General features: G+C 33.0%; 1 protein-coding gene across 1 annotated transcript in view; it reads left to right on the plus strand.

Moving 5' to 3' along the window:
- LOC138697910 (lysosomal-associated transmembrane protein 4B-like) overlaps nucleotides 1-16,102 on the plus strand; it is a 36,951-nt gene extending 20,849 nt beyond the window's left edge. Inside the window, exons 5-6 of the mRNA XM_069823499.1 lie at nucleotides 1,001-1,133; nucleotides 6,181-16,102. Of these exons, the coding sequence (XP_069679600.1) occupies nucleotides 1,001-1,133; nucleotides 6,181-6,344 (297 nt within the window). The 3' untranslated portion in view covers nucleotides 6,345-16,102. The remainder of the gene's footprint in view (nucleotides 1-1,000; nucleotides 1,134-6,180) is intronic.
- The last annotated feature ends 1,104 nt before the right edge of the window (nucleotides 16,103-17,206 follow it).

Genomic DNA, 17,206 nt, shown 5'->3' on the forward strand with positions numbered 1-17,206 from the left:
GTGAATGCTCACATTTAAATACATTTATTTTAACATTATTTCCGTTCTCGTTCTCGTTGTCGTGTCCGTTCTCGGTTTATTACGAACCAGCCTTTACAGTACATAAATTGCCTCCGCTTTACCTGAGAAGGTGAACGTACTTCTCGCTTGTAAATACGCCACTGTAACCAACATTCTCATTCTCATAACAGACTTAATGACTATTACTAATGTAGACTTGCATGCATAATTAGCACAAATTACTGGCATGGTTAAAAATATGGTGTAATATGGTTAAAATGCTGCTCAACGTCAGTTAGAAAACTTCGTCATAAAACTTAAAATGCGCTTAAGCATTAATTATTGCCTTATTTAAACAAACAGAAATTTAAAGCAAACAATCTTTCGTATTTATATTCTTTGTTAACAAATGTAAGTAAATCATTAGGTTATTCAATAAAACTGTGCGTTATTATTTTAGTTTTATTATTTATTTATTATTCTATTCGCGAATAAGCCTTTTTACGTAAAATCACGTGAGGTTTCAATTTGGCTCTAAGCACTCGCGAATTCACGAACAACATATTTTGTGTTATTACCTGTGTAGCATGTAAGTCGAAGGTTGTGCTGTCAATTATAAAGTAGTTGGGTTTTTATTGCGTAGGCCCACATCAATTATTTCTAACTGGCGAACCTGTGACGTCGGAGCGCTTTTCCCCTCTCGAAGCAGAGCTGGTAGAGCACTTGAGGAAGAGTAATGTTGTCTCTCCGCTATTTAAACATCTCCATCCCTTCCATTGGCACTCCCTCCACTTTGCTCTTTACCTAGCTTACCCACTCAAGCAGCTTGAGAGCAGAGACGTGTGACGTCAAAGTGCCAGCAGTTGGAAATGCGTGGCCTACACCATGCTGAAAAACAGCGATAACTGAGACTTCTATCCCTTTCTTGGGTAACAAATCTGATCATAACAATAATCATAGTACAATTAACACATATTTAATCTCTTGTGTTGATTTCCAGAGCAAGGCGCGATGGGTGAAGTATGCCGTAATGAACCACTTTGTCAGTTTGGTACTTGCTGCAATCTCCGTAGTGGCGCTGTCAGTCTTCTACAATTCCGCCATCCTCTTCCTTGCCGGACTCATCGTTTTAGGTAACATGTCAGATATGACTATTGATTCAAGGTCTATTTCTTTGAGTTTTTCCTGGAGTCTAGGTGCTATAGGTCTATATTAGTAGAATAATAATTATTATTATTTCTAAGACGAATGAAACAACTTCTCAACACAATACAAATGTTACTATTAACTGTGATTTCCACTGAATGAAAAAGTAGAGTATTTTAAATAAATCTTCGTGTAAAGAAACTCGCTTACATACACATACACACAAGCAAACAAACAAACAAACAAACACACAAACAAAAAACACACATACAGTAGAGCATCGATTATCCGAATACTGATCAACCGAAACATCGACAAATTCAAATTTATGTGCGCGATGTAGAAGTTTTGTTAACGCTATAAATAAAGCAAGATTTAGCGGCAAAAAAAAAAAAAAAAAAAAAACGAAACTCAGCTCTGAAGCAAAAAAAAATTGGACTTCTTTTACTAAACTATGGGTTATTTTAATGATCATTTTGAACTTTTCAAACTACGCTAATCAGTTCTCTGTGTTTTTTGTAAGACGTGTGATACAATATATATACTGTATGTACAGTTTTGTGTTTAATATCACTGTTTCTTTGTTTCATACTGCTTCTATGATACCGGTACAATTTGTTTTCGTAAATGATCGGTTATCCGAAAAATCAGTTATCCGAACACCCCCTGTCCCCAATTATTTCGAATAATCGATGCCCTACTGTAATTAACTCACAAATTGAAAATTAGTATTATTTGAATCGATATTAGTCGAGACCAGATAATTTTGCTGTAAATTATATAATCGTTAATGGGAATCTTCTCTGATTTGAAGTCAGAAAGGTCAGCAACCATAGCCTAATATTGTAATAATGAGAACTCGAGAGTTCTTTCAACTCGATTAATATAATTTATGTTAATATTGTGTACGTAATAGGCAGGGTCAGTCATTATTGGATTTCTACTAATCGATATTTTGTCCTTCTAAATGTAAACCTTACAATGGTAAAAGAAGAATGTGCAGTGTTATCATTCAGAAAAAAGAGTTCCAACCTTGTGCCACAGTTTAAAATGAGTGTCCCAGGAGCAAAGGTTAATCTGAGAGATCGTAGTATCGATCATTTTGAGCAAAAATTTTCATATGAATATTGACCTTTCCTCCTGAAACATTCTATATGTGCATCTATTCCAGAGCATCCAGTAATTATAAACCAAAGCCTGCTTGAACGCATCCGATGGCTGGTTTATTGCCTAATCATAAGACCATTCTAACAATGCTTTCTCTGAAATGGTGACTGGCAGCACCAAATATACTATGTTTTTCTGCTCAAAACTATGAAAAAAAAAAGTTCTATATATTTTGTGCCAGTGTGACATATTGAAGTGTGTTAGGAATAATAACCATCAGAAACATGTGCCGGAAACTTTTGAGGATAAATTCGTGAAACCTCTACTTAGTAATTTAAGAAAGTCCCACACAGAAAAAGTTTTCCGATTTTCTTGTGCTTTCAAGAGCAAAGAATATAATGGATTAAATAAACTAAGAGAAAGAAGAAGCTATTAGAGTCGCGAAACAAAGTAATATTTTATTACATATTACAAACATAAAGCACATGACCTATACCTACAAGTGAATTCACTCACCATTAGAAGCTGCGAGTTAGCAACAATTTTTTTTTCTATTCATGTTACGTGTTTGACCATTGGATGAGCAAGCAATATAAGCAGTCATCGGGTGCATGGATGAGTTCGAGGTGGCGGTGTTATAAACATAATTATTGTTGTTAGGTATGTTCACAATAATATTTATGCACAAGAATAAATCTTGTCCAGACTTGCACGCTGTGAACTTCAATAGTAAAGACTCGCTAAGGCACAACTAACACCCATTTCAGGAAATAGATCCACTTCCTCTACACAAGCCGATAAAAGTTGTGATTTTTCAGAGCCTTCTTCAGTTACAAGCCGGAGCCATACGTCGGCAACACTGTAATTAACTGTCAACCGGAGGCCTACCACACAGAACACGTGTTTGTGCTAATGCCGATTTTCAATGTAAATTAATGTTACAATATAAGTGTGTGTGTCGATGAAATTATGTTCGCGGTCGCACCAAACGTTAATTGTTCATGTATTATAAACTAAGTGCGCGTTGGCAATAAAAATAAGACAATAAATGAAAATATGGCTGCAGTTTTTGTAAATTTTTACGGTTATTAATAATGACAAAATGATTGACAAATCTTCCAAATATTAAATATTGTATAAACTACATTTTTATAGTCTTATTTGTGATTTGTGGTGTATCAGAGTTCCAGCCAAATTGTTGGGTCTCGCCTGATATATCAATAAAGTTACGCCGTTGATTTTCAAGTTCATTGTAAACAGCTGTTTTGTGATCCCATAAAAGTTACAGTTATGTTGAAGATTCGGAATAGTTTCCTCTATTTACATTTTTATTTTATTTGCATAATTTACATGCTTAGCTTGTTTTATGTGTTTATATTATTTAAAATTATATCTTAAAAAGTTTATAACAAATAATTTAGGATAACAGTATTGTTATAGTGACTTCCCAGGTTCAAACTAAAACTGGTTTCCTGGGCATCTGAAATACGGTATTTATAGAAAAGCGCGATAGATAATCACATAAGATAATATTAAAATGTATCCTAGACTTTTCACGTTACAGGTGAAACATCATAAATTCGCAAAACATTGTCAATTTGCTAGCCACAAATTTGTTAATTGAATTGTACTAATGAATACTGCGTAGGAACTTACGTCTTTATTGCATTAGTGATTTTATTATTTTCGGTGCAAGGAATATCTTATTTATTTATTTATTTATTTATTTATTTATTTATTTATTTATTTATTTATTTATTTATTTATTTATTTATTTATTTATTTACTTACTTATTTATTTATTTATTTATTTATTTATTTATTTATTTATTTATTTATTTATTTATTTATTTATTTATTTATTTATTACTTACAAATGGCTTTTAAGGAACCCGAAGATTCATTGCCGCCCTCACTTAAGCCCGCCATCGGTCCCTATCCGTGCAAAATTAATACAGTCTCTATCATCATATCCCACCTCCCTCAAATCCATTTTAATATTATCCTCCCATCTACGTCTCGGCCTCCCTAAAGGTCTTTTTCCCTCCGGTCTCCCAACTAACACTCTATATGCATTTCTGGATTCGCCCATACGTGCTACATGCCCTGCCCATCTCAAACGTCTGGATTTTAAGTTCCTAATTATGTCATGTGAAGAATACAATGCGTGCAGTTCTGTGTTGTGTAACTTTCTCCATTCTCCTGTAACTTCATCCCGCTTAGCCCCAAATATTTTCCTAAGCACCTTATTCTCAAACACCCTTTTATTTATTTATTTATTTATTTATTTATTTATTTATTTATTTATTTATTTATTTATTTATTTACCTTTGTACTATCAATAAAAACATGTTTTTTTTGTAATTATTTTAAGTGGCAGTCTTTGTATGTAAGTAGCCTACTTACGCCGTATTCTGAAATATAGCTAATTGATTGCAATAAAACACTATTTTCGAATCCATATTAATTTATATCACTACTCTGACTCTTGATTTTACATTTGTGCATGAAGTAATATTTAAAAAATACACGTTACACACAACGAAAGCAATGAGCAAGCACAATTACATCAATATCACTTTAGAATCTCCCGCCTCCACTCAGAGTTGCCAAACCTACCCATGCTCCGGCTTGTAACTGAAGAAGGCTCTGGATTTTTACATCACTAAGATCTGTACGTTACTCAAACTAGAGAAAAAACAAAACAAATATACGAAACTAATGAGGTGAAAATACTATGAAGAACAGAAGCTAAAATATGCAGAGATCATATCAGGAATGATATTTAATCAATTTAGTATTGGACAATATTTAAAGAGTATCGCTGAAGTTTAAAAAAAAAACTATATTATGCAAGAAATACTTGTTTACACTCCGACAAAAAAAGAAAGTTTCAAAGATAACTTTTTGTGTTAATTATAAATAAAAGAAACAGTACTCAGAAATCAAATCAGTGGCGTCCACATTATTAATAATGTGGATTATTTATTCCGGTGTGAAGTCGACATGGATGATTGCAAGTATCTGATATATATATTTTTATGCTTCAACACTATCATAAGAAATATTAACTGCTATTCAATGTGCTACCTGTATAAATAAGTCAGATTTTGTTTGGCTGAGTGCTGAGAACGCGTTCTATAAATTCCAGTTCGGTATTTATACCGAATAATATAATAGTTTCATGTTATTTATTGTAAGACGTATTCAATATGGATCGTTTCAAATAGAGTGTTTCTGTATAAATAACTTCACGATTTGAAGCATAACTGCATAAATAATAAATTACTATTTCGGACTAATTATTTTTAGAATATAAGACATATTGCTTAATTTAGCACAATTACTTGTTAGAAGAAAACGAATAATATCAGTACATTCTACGACAATTTTATTGTGGACCAAATAAAATGTTTCTTTAAAGTAGAGCCATTTTGTAAGTATCCTTCTGGAATAAATTGATTAACAGAAGTTGAATAACAACAATATTGGTATATTGGCGAGAAAAAACTGTAGACACTAGCGGAAGTGCAAGCAGACAGAACAACAAGACCAGAGACTGTGAATGTCGAAATAGATTTTAATGTAATGATCGTTGTACCACAGTCTATTATATTAAGTCGCGAAGCTCAATACGTAGTAAATATGCAAACATTAGATAGTTGCTCACCACTAGGATCGCTAATATCGCCTCATTACAGGCAATGCAAAATAGTACCGTCACAGTCTATTGTTTCTAGCACCCTCAAAACTCAAGCTTCGTGACTGTATATAGTAGACTGTGGTTGTACTTTCCTGACAATATGATTTGTACAGTGAGAAAGTGAGAAGACATCGGTTTATTTCACAATGTGAGCCTTTCTGTTACCTTTAATTTTTTGTGACAATGTTAACCAAATAAAGAAGCTTCATTTCTTTTTATTTCAGCCATCGCTGGATACTGCTGGTTGGTGATATATAGTTTCTACTGGCAATTGATAGAGGTGGCCATGACAGAGACCCAAGCGCAGCTGGAGACCAGCGCCCTCACCAAGCCACCGGCAGAGTTCGGAACCAACCAAGGGGATGAAGAGAAGAGTCTGGCCTACTGATTAGAGTGAAGGACTCTATAGAATGCATGTCTGATTGTTACGTTAGTTTAACGTATATACACAGTACATCGCACTGTGAAGAAAATAAAGTAACTGTGGTATATATGAAAACATTTAAACACTGGTATATATGTTTGAAACACACGAAACAAATTATAGAAATATCTCTAATTTTAAAACATGCGTTTCATATTTAAGTTAAGGCGTTTTTGTACACTACACGTTATCTGAAAATTACAGTCGAAACAAATTCCGTTTTCGTGATCTGGAACGTCGGTGTGAACAAATTTCTACGACTGAATATCATAATACTGAAAGGGGCTAGAAGGGATAAGCATTACAAGTGTGGAAGCTGAAATACAAGAAAAATTAAGATATTAAAATATTTGAAGGATGAATGTCATGTTTGTGTGACTGAAATACAAAGCGGAAAGAAATAAATACAACACGAAACGTGTAATTCATTGAATCTCATTTAAATAATTAGAAGTTTTCTAGAACAAAGATTTGAAATTGAAATTGATAATATTTTAAGTAAAATATACTTTAGTAATTCAAGAGTTTCAGATATGGCTGTGGATTGTCGCCAACAGTTATTTATTATATGACGAAGTCAGAACATAGATAGTGTTAATTTTAACCCTCCAGTACTCGCGTGGCATACATTTGTAATCCACGGCTTTTTATTACGTCATCACATCTCAGCTTTTAATGCTGATAGAGTGAAGTTTTCAGTACCTTCCTGTTACAGTTTAGCCCTGATGTCTGGAGTGCTTTGATATAATTATTACTTTTTATGTGTAGCAATATGTATGTTTTTAGAGTGAATTATAAATGTAATCCGCACCAGTGCTAACGCCATTGTTTTTAAGAGGAGATAATACATGACCATATTTTCGATTTAATTCTTTGTAAATTGATTTATTCCTGTAAGCCATTCATAAGTCATTTTTACAAATAGGCCTATTGTTGCAAAGGTTATTTTGTTCTGTAATATAAATTATTACGTGAATATATTAGATAATAGTACAGAACAATGACTTCTCATATGAACCAGACATATACTTGAACCCAATAGTGACTCAAATTTTAGGAGTAAGAGATAGTAACTCTAGAGTGTGGTTTATAATAACTAACAATTAAGTCTATATTATAATAATAAAGACGGAGTTTTTAATTACATTTTTGCAACATAATACCACTCATGTTATATTGGCATCATTGATTTAAATATTAAATTTCAAGTATAGTTACACTGTTATATCACAAACAGTTTAATAGAATCGGTAAAGTAATGTTACTATTATATAAATGTTGTAAAATTATATATATTCATATGTACAAAAGAATTGGTTATTAAAAAAAAAAGAGATTGATTACAAATGTAATCCGCGCGAATACTGTTGTCACAAATTATGGCGCGTGCACTGAAGGGTTAAACATCTGTAAAAGAATTTAATTTTTATATATTGATAATTAGTACTATTTTCAGGATCAGAATATATTTTATAAATTAAATGCACTATTTAACATTACACTTCATTTATATGTACCAATAATATCAATGTAGTAGTTTTAATAAGTAAAAGTTACAAATGAAATCAAGATAATAATCGAAACCGAAACTTCGATGAGTATAAGTTACAAGAGGAAACAAAGCAATAGATCAGATGAGTGTCATTTCTCTTATTATTATGCCTATACTTTATTTTTTATACAGATTGAAGTTTCTCGCCATTGAGTTTAAAAGTTAGTTCGAACTTTGCCAAAGAGAGATTGGGGGTGTGCCAATCATTACAGCATACTTGTTATCAGGATATTCATACAACATATTAACGTTCTTTGTTATCCTCCCTCAAACTACGCCTGCTGGTAACTGCTGCTTAATTTCAGTTTTTAAACACGTCATTTACAATTATTATTTTTCAGTCAGAAAAAGGGATATTGTGATTGATGTGCTATTCTTCTTATTTAATAGGTGGTAGAGGTAATTATATACACTCAGGCCGGATTTAGTATAGTGCCCTCCTAGATAGTGCTAAAATTTGCCGCCACTCAACTCTTACAAACAGTTTATGAGGAACTATTACAGAGGTCATGTTTAGTTTAAATTTGTTTTAAATGAAATGTTACAATTCAAAAACAATAAATTATACGAATCAAAATACATGCATCTTACTTGTGAATTATAAAGATTTCCTTCGCACTTTCTTCACAGAGAAAGCATTGATGATGTCATCAAAGTCGATCTGACGAAGCACTTAAGGCTCGATGTAAAGAAATATATTCAAACTTATTCACTGTTGAAACAAAATTGATTTGTGAAAGGCAAGCTGTGGTTTATTTTTAAGTATTGGTTTTGTTGGTGGTAAAGTAAATTGAAAAATAAACTCCAACTCTTTGCGGAATAAACTTTTCACATCGAATTATATATTGCACATGCTGGAAAGTGATTAATAGTATTGTTGACAATATTTTATATTGGAAATGCGATTCAGAGTTCTGGTTACTATTCATACCTGCATTACAATATAACTATGCAGCTATATACTTTCCTTTTACTTTCGCCACGACCACAACAATGCGATAACAAAACAATATCAGAGGTGTTCAAGGATAAACTTCAGAAAAGATTTACCAACAAGTGTTTTAAAAAAAATTTCACTGTAAAATGGAAATGAATGCCGCCCCCCCCCCCGGAAATTGCCGAACTAGGCAACTGTCTAGGTTACCTAGGCCTAAATCCGGCACTGCATACACTCTAATATCAAAGACTTCCTAAGTAGAGTTTATATGTATTTCCAAAGCGAATATAATAATGCAAGGAACTGAAGACAATCAATTTCCGTTAGTCATATTTTAGAGAGAAAATTTAAAGCGAAAGGCGTGTCTACGCGATACATAGTTACATGAAAGGAAAATAAAGGAGAGAACAGTTAAAAGTCATCCTATGAAATGTGTTCGCGACTCACCTGTTACAATGGACACAGGAAGCTTTTAAGACGGACAGTAAGCTCTGCTTGCTTTGTAAAAAGAAGGTTCTGTACGCAGTTTAGACAATATTTTGCCGGAAGCTCGCAAAACGTTACAAATAAAATTTTCACGTCCCTCACTGCCGGAAATTCTAAAAGTTATTGGATTCCAGCACAGAAGAAACGAGGACAATAAGATTTATTTAATCGAATGTGGCGATATTGTTATCCGTCGAGTCGCAACGTATTTTAAGAACAATGAGAAAAATTAGAGAATTGGAAAGACTTGTAATATTTTTAGATGAATCCTGGATACGTGTAAATATGACCCGAGAGATGTGGATGGTGGATGATGTAAAATGAAACTTGAAAATTTGAAAATATCAGCTGAAAAAGGGATGCAGGAACATTATCCTACATGCTTGAGGTGAAAATGGACGTGTACCCAATGGACTATTTTAGTGTAGTTATCTATTTTTCATCTATGTACTCCCTCTGTTGAATTTGTTTTCGTCAACTAACTCCTGAAGCGTCCTATACATTAGCTCCGTCTCAAAGAAAGGTAGTCAGACTATTCGAATTTTCAGCGGGAAGCATCCTTCTGTATGAAAAACAGAGTATAACTTGGATGTAAAACAACCAATAAAAACAAAATTGATACTAAAAAAGAATTATTGTAAAATTTCAACAATGGAGAAAATACTGTACATAGATTTTAATTTTTGCCGAAAGTAGGTACATTTATTTAGAAATAAGACGTTCCATTGTAATATATAGGCTAATTAAAAATGGCGTCTATCTGTCATGAATGAAAGACAAAATAAATGTCATATAAAATGAACAAGTGGCGTGTCCTACTTTAAAAATACGGAAAAAGAAGTCTTATGTTTAGTGTATCAGGACAATGAGCAAAATCAAATCACTCTTCTCACTTGCAGTCAAGATGTATTTTGCACTTGAAAATGAAGTTGACACTTACGCCATTTTTCGGCATTATTCCCATAATTTCCTCATCCACTTCACATAAAAAATTTGAGAAAAGTAGGATTTATAGTAGTTTTACATTGTAAGAAGAGAGATTTAGTAGTTTAAGAACAATCCGTAAAATTAGATGCATTTTTTTCAATCCTTCATCAAACATCGCCCTGGTTTTGGATGCAAATATCGAAAGCAACTAATACTACGATCAGGCAGTGAGATTATCTGGGCTACGATCAGCTAGAATCTGGCACTGTCCGCACAAACCTGAACGTGTAGGTCTACTCTGACGTCACATCAGTTTTCAGATGTCTCATGGAAATCAGAACTAAATTCGTCACAGTTTGCAAACAAAATAATTTTTATTAAATATTGCATTTTTCACTCTTATTCTATGGCCGGAAATAGAGCTCTCCCTCTATAGGAGGAGGCGTTTGCCCTTAACGGAACATTTTTAGGCTAATCATTTCAGTCTATGGCCGTACTCTACCTACTTAAAATATACAGGGACATCATTTTATTTTTACTAACATTTCCAATATTAACCTGACTATACCTTTGGATTAACGGTTGACAATAGGAAACACCGTTTGCTACCCCCTTCCACGACTGGAGTTCGAGGGAAGAAAAGTAATTCATCCATTTACGTAAACTAGGAGATATCGCGATTTTGAGTTTGATAATTTTCATTAGATTTTTGTTTCATCAAAATACAGTACTGTATTAACAATAAGTGTTTTTACTCACAAACTGAGCTTTCCATTCGGACGTATTCATTATGCAGTGTATATTATACTATCTACAGCACATTAGCGTAGAATATAGAAAACGAAGTTAAAGTGAAAAATAATCATAATATGGATATTTAAAGACATTTTTGAAAATGGTGGCAGTTTATTTCGATACAGGTTTCAATTCTTTTGTACATATCATCACACTATAGACTATTGTATCTAATTTCAATTACCAGTTTCGTCCTTCGTACTAGTAACTCATGTTGAAATAATTCTGTACCTACTCTATAAAAGAGTACCTTACGTACTGTAAATTCAATCTTCACTTCTGCCCAATCCGAAAAGACATGCTATCTACTGTCCGTCCAAGTGGTTTTGTCGCAGGGTCGTAGAAAGGGGGGAAATCACGTGACAGTTAATTACTTAACGAGGCCCTTTTATTTCAGTTATTTTAAACAGTTGTATAATATTACGTAGACGTTCAATTCCTAACAGAAATTAATGTTTTCAGAAAAGAGCTAAGACAGCCCAGCCACTAGCTTTTACAGTGGGGCGAATAGAAGCGGGTGGGGAAAATCAGGATGCGATGTAAGCAAACGGACGACAGTACCTGTGCAAAAACATGATTCAATATTGAAAGCTCTTTCGTCACTGGAAAATGCGAACATATTTCTATAACGTACTATACTCACTAACTCAGTTTAGTTTACTATGACCGTAAGGCGACTTTGATTGCATACGCAGCCTTGGCTCTGTGTGGAGGACGGTTGGAAGTTTACTAGTAGAGAGGGTGGGAGTGAAGTACATTCAAATACTCAGGTACAATAAAAATTGAAGTAAAAATAAAATGATGTCCTTGTAGAAACATTTACTTGCATTCCATTATACAATGATTTTAAGGACTTGAAGACTAAGGGAGTAAGAATAAGAAAATTCTTTTACAATTTATTTCAGACAGTAATTCACACTAAAAATTGGAAGATGATTTAAGGAAATGCCAATTTGCATGAAATATTTATACACGGTTTAAATAATAAAATACAATGTGTGCTTCGTCTAAGACCTTGTATTTTATTTTATATTCGTGTACGCATAACGCATATATATCCAATATTTCCATTGTTATTAAATGGAATGTTAATGTCAGTGGGCGAATGGAAGGAGTAAAATTTAAAAACGCGTTCTTGCAGGGGAAATTGGGGCTGAAAAAAAGTGTATACGTGAGCTCGAAGCATGTTGGCCACTTCTCTCACTCAGATTTTCGCCGCTACATTGAGGGACACGTTTTCGCGTACCTCTAAAATGCTTCTCCATCCATTTCCTCCATTAATATTGGCAAGGAAAATTAGAGAATTTTGAAGTATAAAGCCGAAATTATTTATCACACGAGCTTATGTGGAAAACCTCTAGATATATTAAATAGAAAAAGCAGTGAGACATACACCTCTGTTTCCATGGTACTACGAGTGACATCAGAGTAAATTTTTCATGTCAAAGAGTTACAAATTTATCTCTTTTGTACCTCGAACATAGATGTTTCACGTCAAAATATAGGCACAAGAAGAGAAAAGAAAACCGAAACTTAATGTGAAGGACTGTATAGTACAATTGCTATATTTAAAAATTGAAGACAAAGCAAGAGCACGGAAAGGGAAAAGCTATTGCGTCCCGCAGTAGATATAAACAGGTTCAATTCACGGTTCCGTAAATTCGAAAGAGTTAACAAGACTGAATATATCACATAGTTACTAAATTTTTATGGTACCTGTGTTGCAGTTTAAAAGTCATAATTATTCCTAAAACAATTTTTAACCACGAGAGATATTTACATTATTACACATGCAACGCTTGAGCCACATTTTATGTGCACAACTTAAATAATCCGCCCGACGGTTCTGTACACAGGACCACATTATTACAACATTCAGACATGTATCAGCACTGAAGTTTCACTTGCTTTATATTCGTGTGTTTCATCGATGCCAAAAGATGATACTTTTCTCTCATTGCAGAAGTTTATACGAAGAATGTTCCAAAATAAGGTACACTTCAAGAAAAGAAAAGATGACAAAATTTTATCATTGAATGAAGAACAGTATTTCTACTAGGATGAGAGGAAATTCAGAGACAAAGTAAAGGAAATACTTCCGCTCACATTGAATTGTTGGTGAGCAGTTCAAATTTTATTTCCAACATTTGCTATAAGCAGTTTTAAAGAGCCACGTAGTTGTTAGATCTCGAATTTTTGCTGCTTAGACCAGCAGTAGGTGCAAGCAACTATATAAAATTAAGAGGAATCATGGAACAGTACATTTCAAAATGAAGCCAACGTATTTCTTCTTTCATTATAAAACCTCCAAAGCGATTCCTTTGTTTTTTGTTCAGGTTATTAAGAGGTCCAATACAGTGCAATTATTAATTTTTTATGTACTTGCACTAAGTATTCAATTCTGAAGCTTTCGGTGATAATAGATTCTTCATACTCCATTATTTATTTTTATTTTATTACCTGACCTTCCAATTCTTGCAATAACACCTAATTTACAATAATGGTTTACATGAATGAGCACATGAAATAAAAAATAGATAAAATTGAAGATAAAAATACAGATTGCCACCCACAAATATATAATTTTAACAATTATGTGGAGTATTTGCCATATAGACTATTTTAAGAATATTCAAATTATGTTTTGGATAATTTCGTCCTGAATATCTTTCCCTAATTTATATTTCCCTTTCCACGTCACAAACATTTTTGGGACTGTTCCTCGGGACCCCAACAGCAGACCTGTCACTGCGATACTCTGGACGTTGTATTTGTTACGGAAGTAAGATATTGCTGACTCGTATATTTCTTTTCCCTCTTTATCAACATCCTTAGGTTGTGCTTTGGACTGTTCAAAGCGAATTGTAGGATCGATGATCTCTCCTATTGATGGCGATGTGTCAATCCTCCATACGCTATCTTGATCACCCAAACAATGAACTTCTTCGTAAACTTCCCAACCTTTGTTTCGAAGAGCAGCAGCAAGAAGGGAACGAATGACGTTATGTCGTTTTATTGTCGACATTTCTCCCCGAGGACACTTCCCAAGCACATGAGGTAGGGATTCAGACTCACTGAAGTGTCTGCAGTGGAATGTACCTGTGGAACGTCCTGGAAGAGCTCGAACTGGCGCTACCATGGCTGTCATTTTTATCACATCTCTCCACTCTGAACTGGAAAGACCTTGCTTTTTAATGATCCAAGTATTGGCAGATGATACTTCTGAAAATAATTTCACAACTTTTTTCTTTATGAGGGTATGAGCACCACTCATTATATTCATTTTTTAGGCCACTTGGACGCTTGTGGTGAACACACATAACTTTCTTCAAATGGTTTTTCTTCCTAATAGTTTGTTTATTTAAAAATCAGATACAATTTTACGAGAAGGTAATAAGCTTATAGCAATTATTTTACAACTTTTACAACCGTAAATAATTTCATTTTATCACAATTATGTAATATAAAACGAAATAATGTCTTATACCAAAACTAAATAAAGAAATATTATTTTTTAAAATTTGAACTACATGTAGGTATATGTGAATTTTATGCGTAGGTCTACTATTTTCTCACAATTAGGTAATTTCATGGGTATATATTTCATTATCTCATTACTGAAGTTTTAAACTTCTTGCTTTAATATTTTCAAAGAAATTTGCAATTAAATTACACTATTTACGTATTTGAATTTTTAATTTTACTCATTTTGTTTCATCAATACTAAATATCTAAATATGCAATAGGACTTTCTTTATCCAGAGCAATTTGAGACTGACTTGTCCGGATTAACAGAAATAACCAAACAGGCAATTTTGTAAATAAACATAATTACAGTATAATAAAATAATGAAGTAAAATATCTAACTGTGCTGAAATTATCAGAAGTTATAAACTATTCTCCGTTTCTCTTTGGTTTAACAACGATTTTCTTTTGTGGTTTGTCGCACATCTTCACTTTACGTTCACATAGAGTTCTCATGTGGTGATATGAAGAAATTTCATCGTTATCACTCCAATAAGTAAAATTAAAAACAAAATTTATTTTTTTTAATCTCACGTAATTTAATTTTTGGGATTGCGTGTTGCGTGTACGGTTCTTTTGATGTATCACTCATCGTTGTACGAGTAATGCTTTGTAGAATATAGCAGTTTGAAAACGAATGGTTCTTTTGTAGTAGCCCTGTATTACTAATAGTACTATTACCATATATATATACACATATTTCTGCATTATATGTTTACAATAATTTAAGCTGAAAGTCCAGTAAAATCATAAGTACAAATTTGCAGAAATTGTTCCTATATTTCAAAATACCATAATAACTTCGCAGGTTTTTTATATTTATATTATTATTATTATTATTATTATTATTATTATTATTATTATTATTATTATTATTTTACCCCTATTTATGTATGTATTTTCATCGAGTAGGTTTACAATTTGGAGATGTTCAAATGTGCCATGAAATTTTCAAACCTCTGTTAAGGTAGAAAAGCTGTTTGTAAAACAGACCACTGTACACTCTGCCTTTAAGATTTGATATTTTGAAACCATTAGAAGCCTGTAACGCTGGATAACTTGAAATTCGTATGCTCATACTCGTGGTAGGGACAGTTTATCTAAATTTTTTGGAATATTCTTCGTATCTGTATAATGATTATTACAAGAGTGAAGCTGGAAACTTAATATTTTCAAAACTGAACATGTCTATTTTTAGAAAATGCTACAAATATGCATCTTTGTAATAAACGAAGATTTTTCTTCGGTAAAATCGATTGCAAAGAAAATTATCTTTAATATTTTGCCACAAAACATTTTTTTCATTGCAGAGAAGCAAGTTTTTGGCATCTGACGAGTATTTTCGTATATATGACATGTTAAGTTCTGAAAAAGAAAGTTCCTCTTATGTCCTCGTTATATATATTCATGGACTAAGGCATAATGCTTGTAAGATATGTTATTTATTTGTAAGAAATATATCTACAATAAATATAACTTTATTGTTGTACAACTTGGAATTGTGATAGTCCACTTTAATTATCGGTGACGAACTACACAAGACAGGATATCTGGCTGAGATCAGGTACGTATGTAAATATTACTTCATGGTAACATGAATAATACATAAAACGATAGTCACATTTAGCTCTTAATAACTTTTAGAACAAATACATTATAAGAATATAGACACACTTAGATCTCAAGTGTAAAGAGCCTCATACGTATTTGTGACGCTTGTTTATGGGAAAGAGCAACATAAAAAGAGATTACCTGTGAAATTTTACTAGCTATGTTTTTTTTTACTTCACTTACAGTTTAATTAAGACAAAGCCATCCCGCACATGCCCTTGAAGAAATTATATCTACTGATAACAGTAGACAAATTATATTAAATGCAGTCTGTACTCTGTAAGTCACAAATTTTGCATACTGGTGCTGGTTTATTTCATTATATACAGCGCTTCTATTTTATGTACTGACCGCTAGTGCGGTGTTTTGCTTCTCGGTGGTTGGCCATGTCGCAGCCGGTCGCACTCGTCCGTTAACTCCGCTACTTAAAATGTGTCTAAAATCATATCTTATAGAAGATGCTGGAAATGTCATCCTCCCTCGGCTAAACAGCCATAGTATCGAGAAAACACATTCCGATTGACATGATTAAGTTTGGCCAATGTAATGTTTCTGATTTCATTTGTTCTACCGATATATATATGATATGTAACCTCACAATAATTAAAATGTAAGTGAAAACTCGACAGTTTTATTTTAAATATTTTTCAAGTTTTCATTCTGTGAATTTGTTATACAATAGCTTAAAGGTCTAAAGTGGGAAAGGATGTGTTACTTGTAAGAAATACATTTCCAACGCTTTGTTTCTTTTCGCTGAAGTGACTGAATATTTTTACCTACCAAAATGTAGAAAACTCAATCTAACTCAGAGTAATTACGCAGTATGGAGAGCTGTTCACTGATGATCCCGCGCCAATTTATTTAGAAGTTGAACAATTTCGATGTCAGGTAATAAATGTCCAATACGTATGATGTACACCAACATACTGCCTAATCACAAATCATGTTTATTTGTTATCACAGGACTACAGGAGTTAGAAGATCGAAGTCTT

This window comes from Periplaneta americana, chromosome 4, assembly GCF_040183065.1.
Source record: "Periplaneta americana isolate PAMFEO1 chromosome 4, P.americana_PAMFEO1_priV1, whole genome shotgun sequence".
Lineage (NCBI taxonomy): Eukaryota > Metazoa > Arthropoda > Insecta > Blattodea > Blattidae > Periplaneta > Periplaneta americana.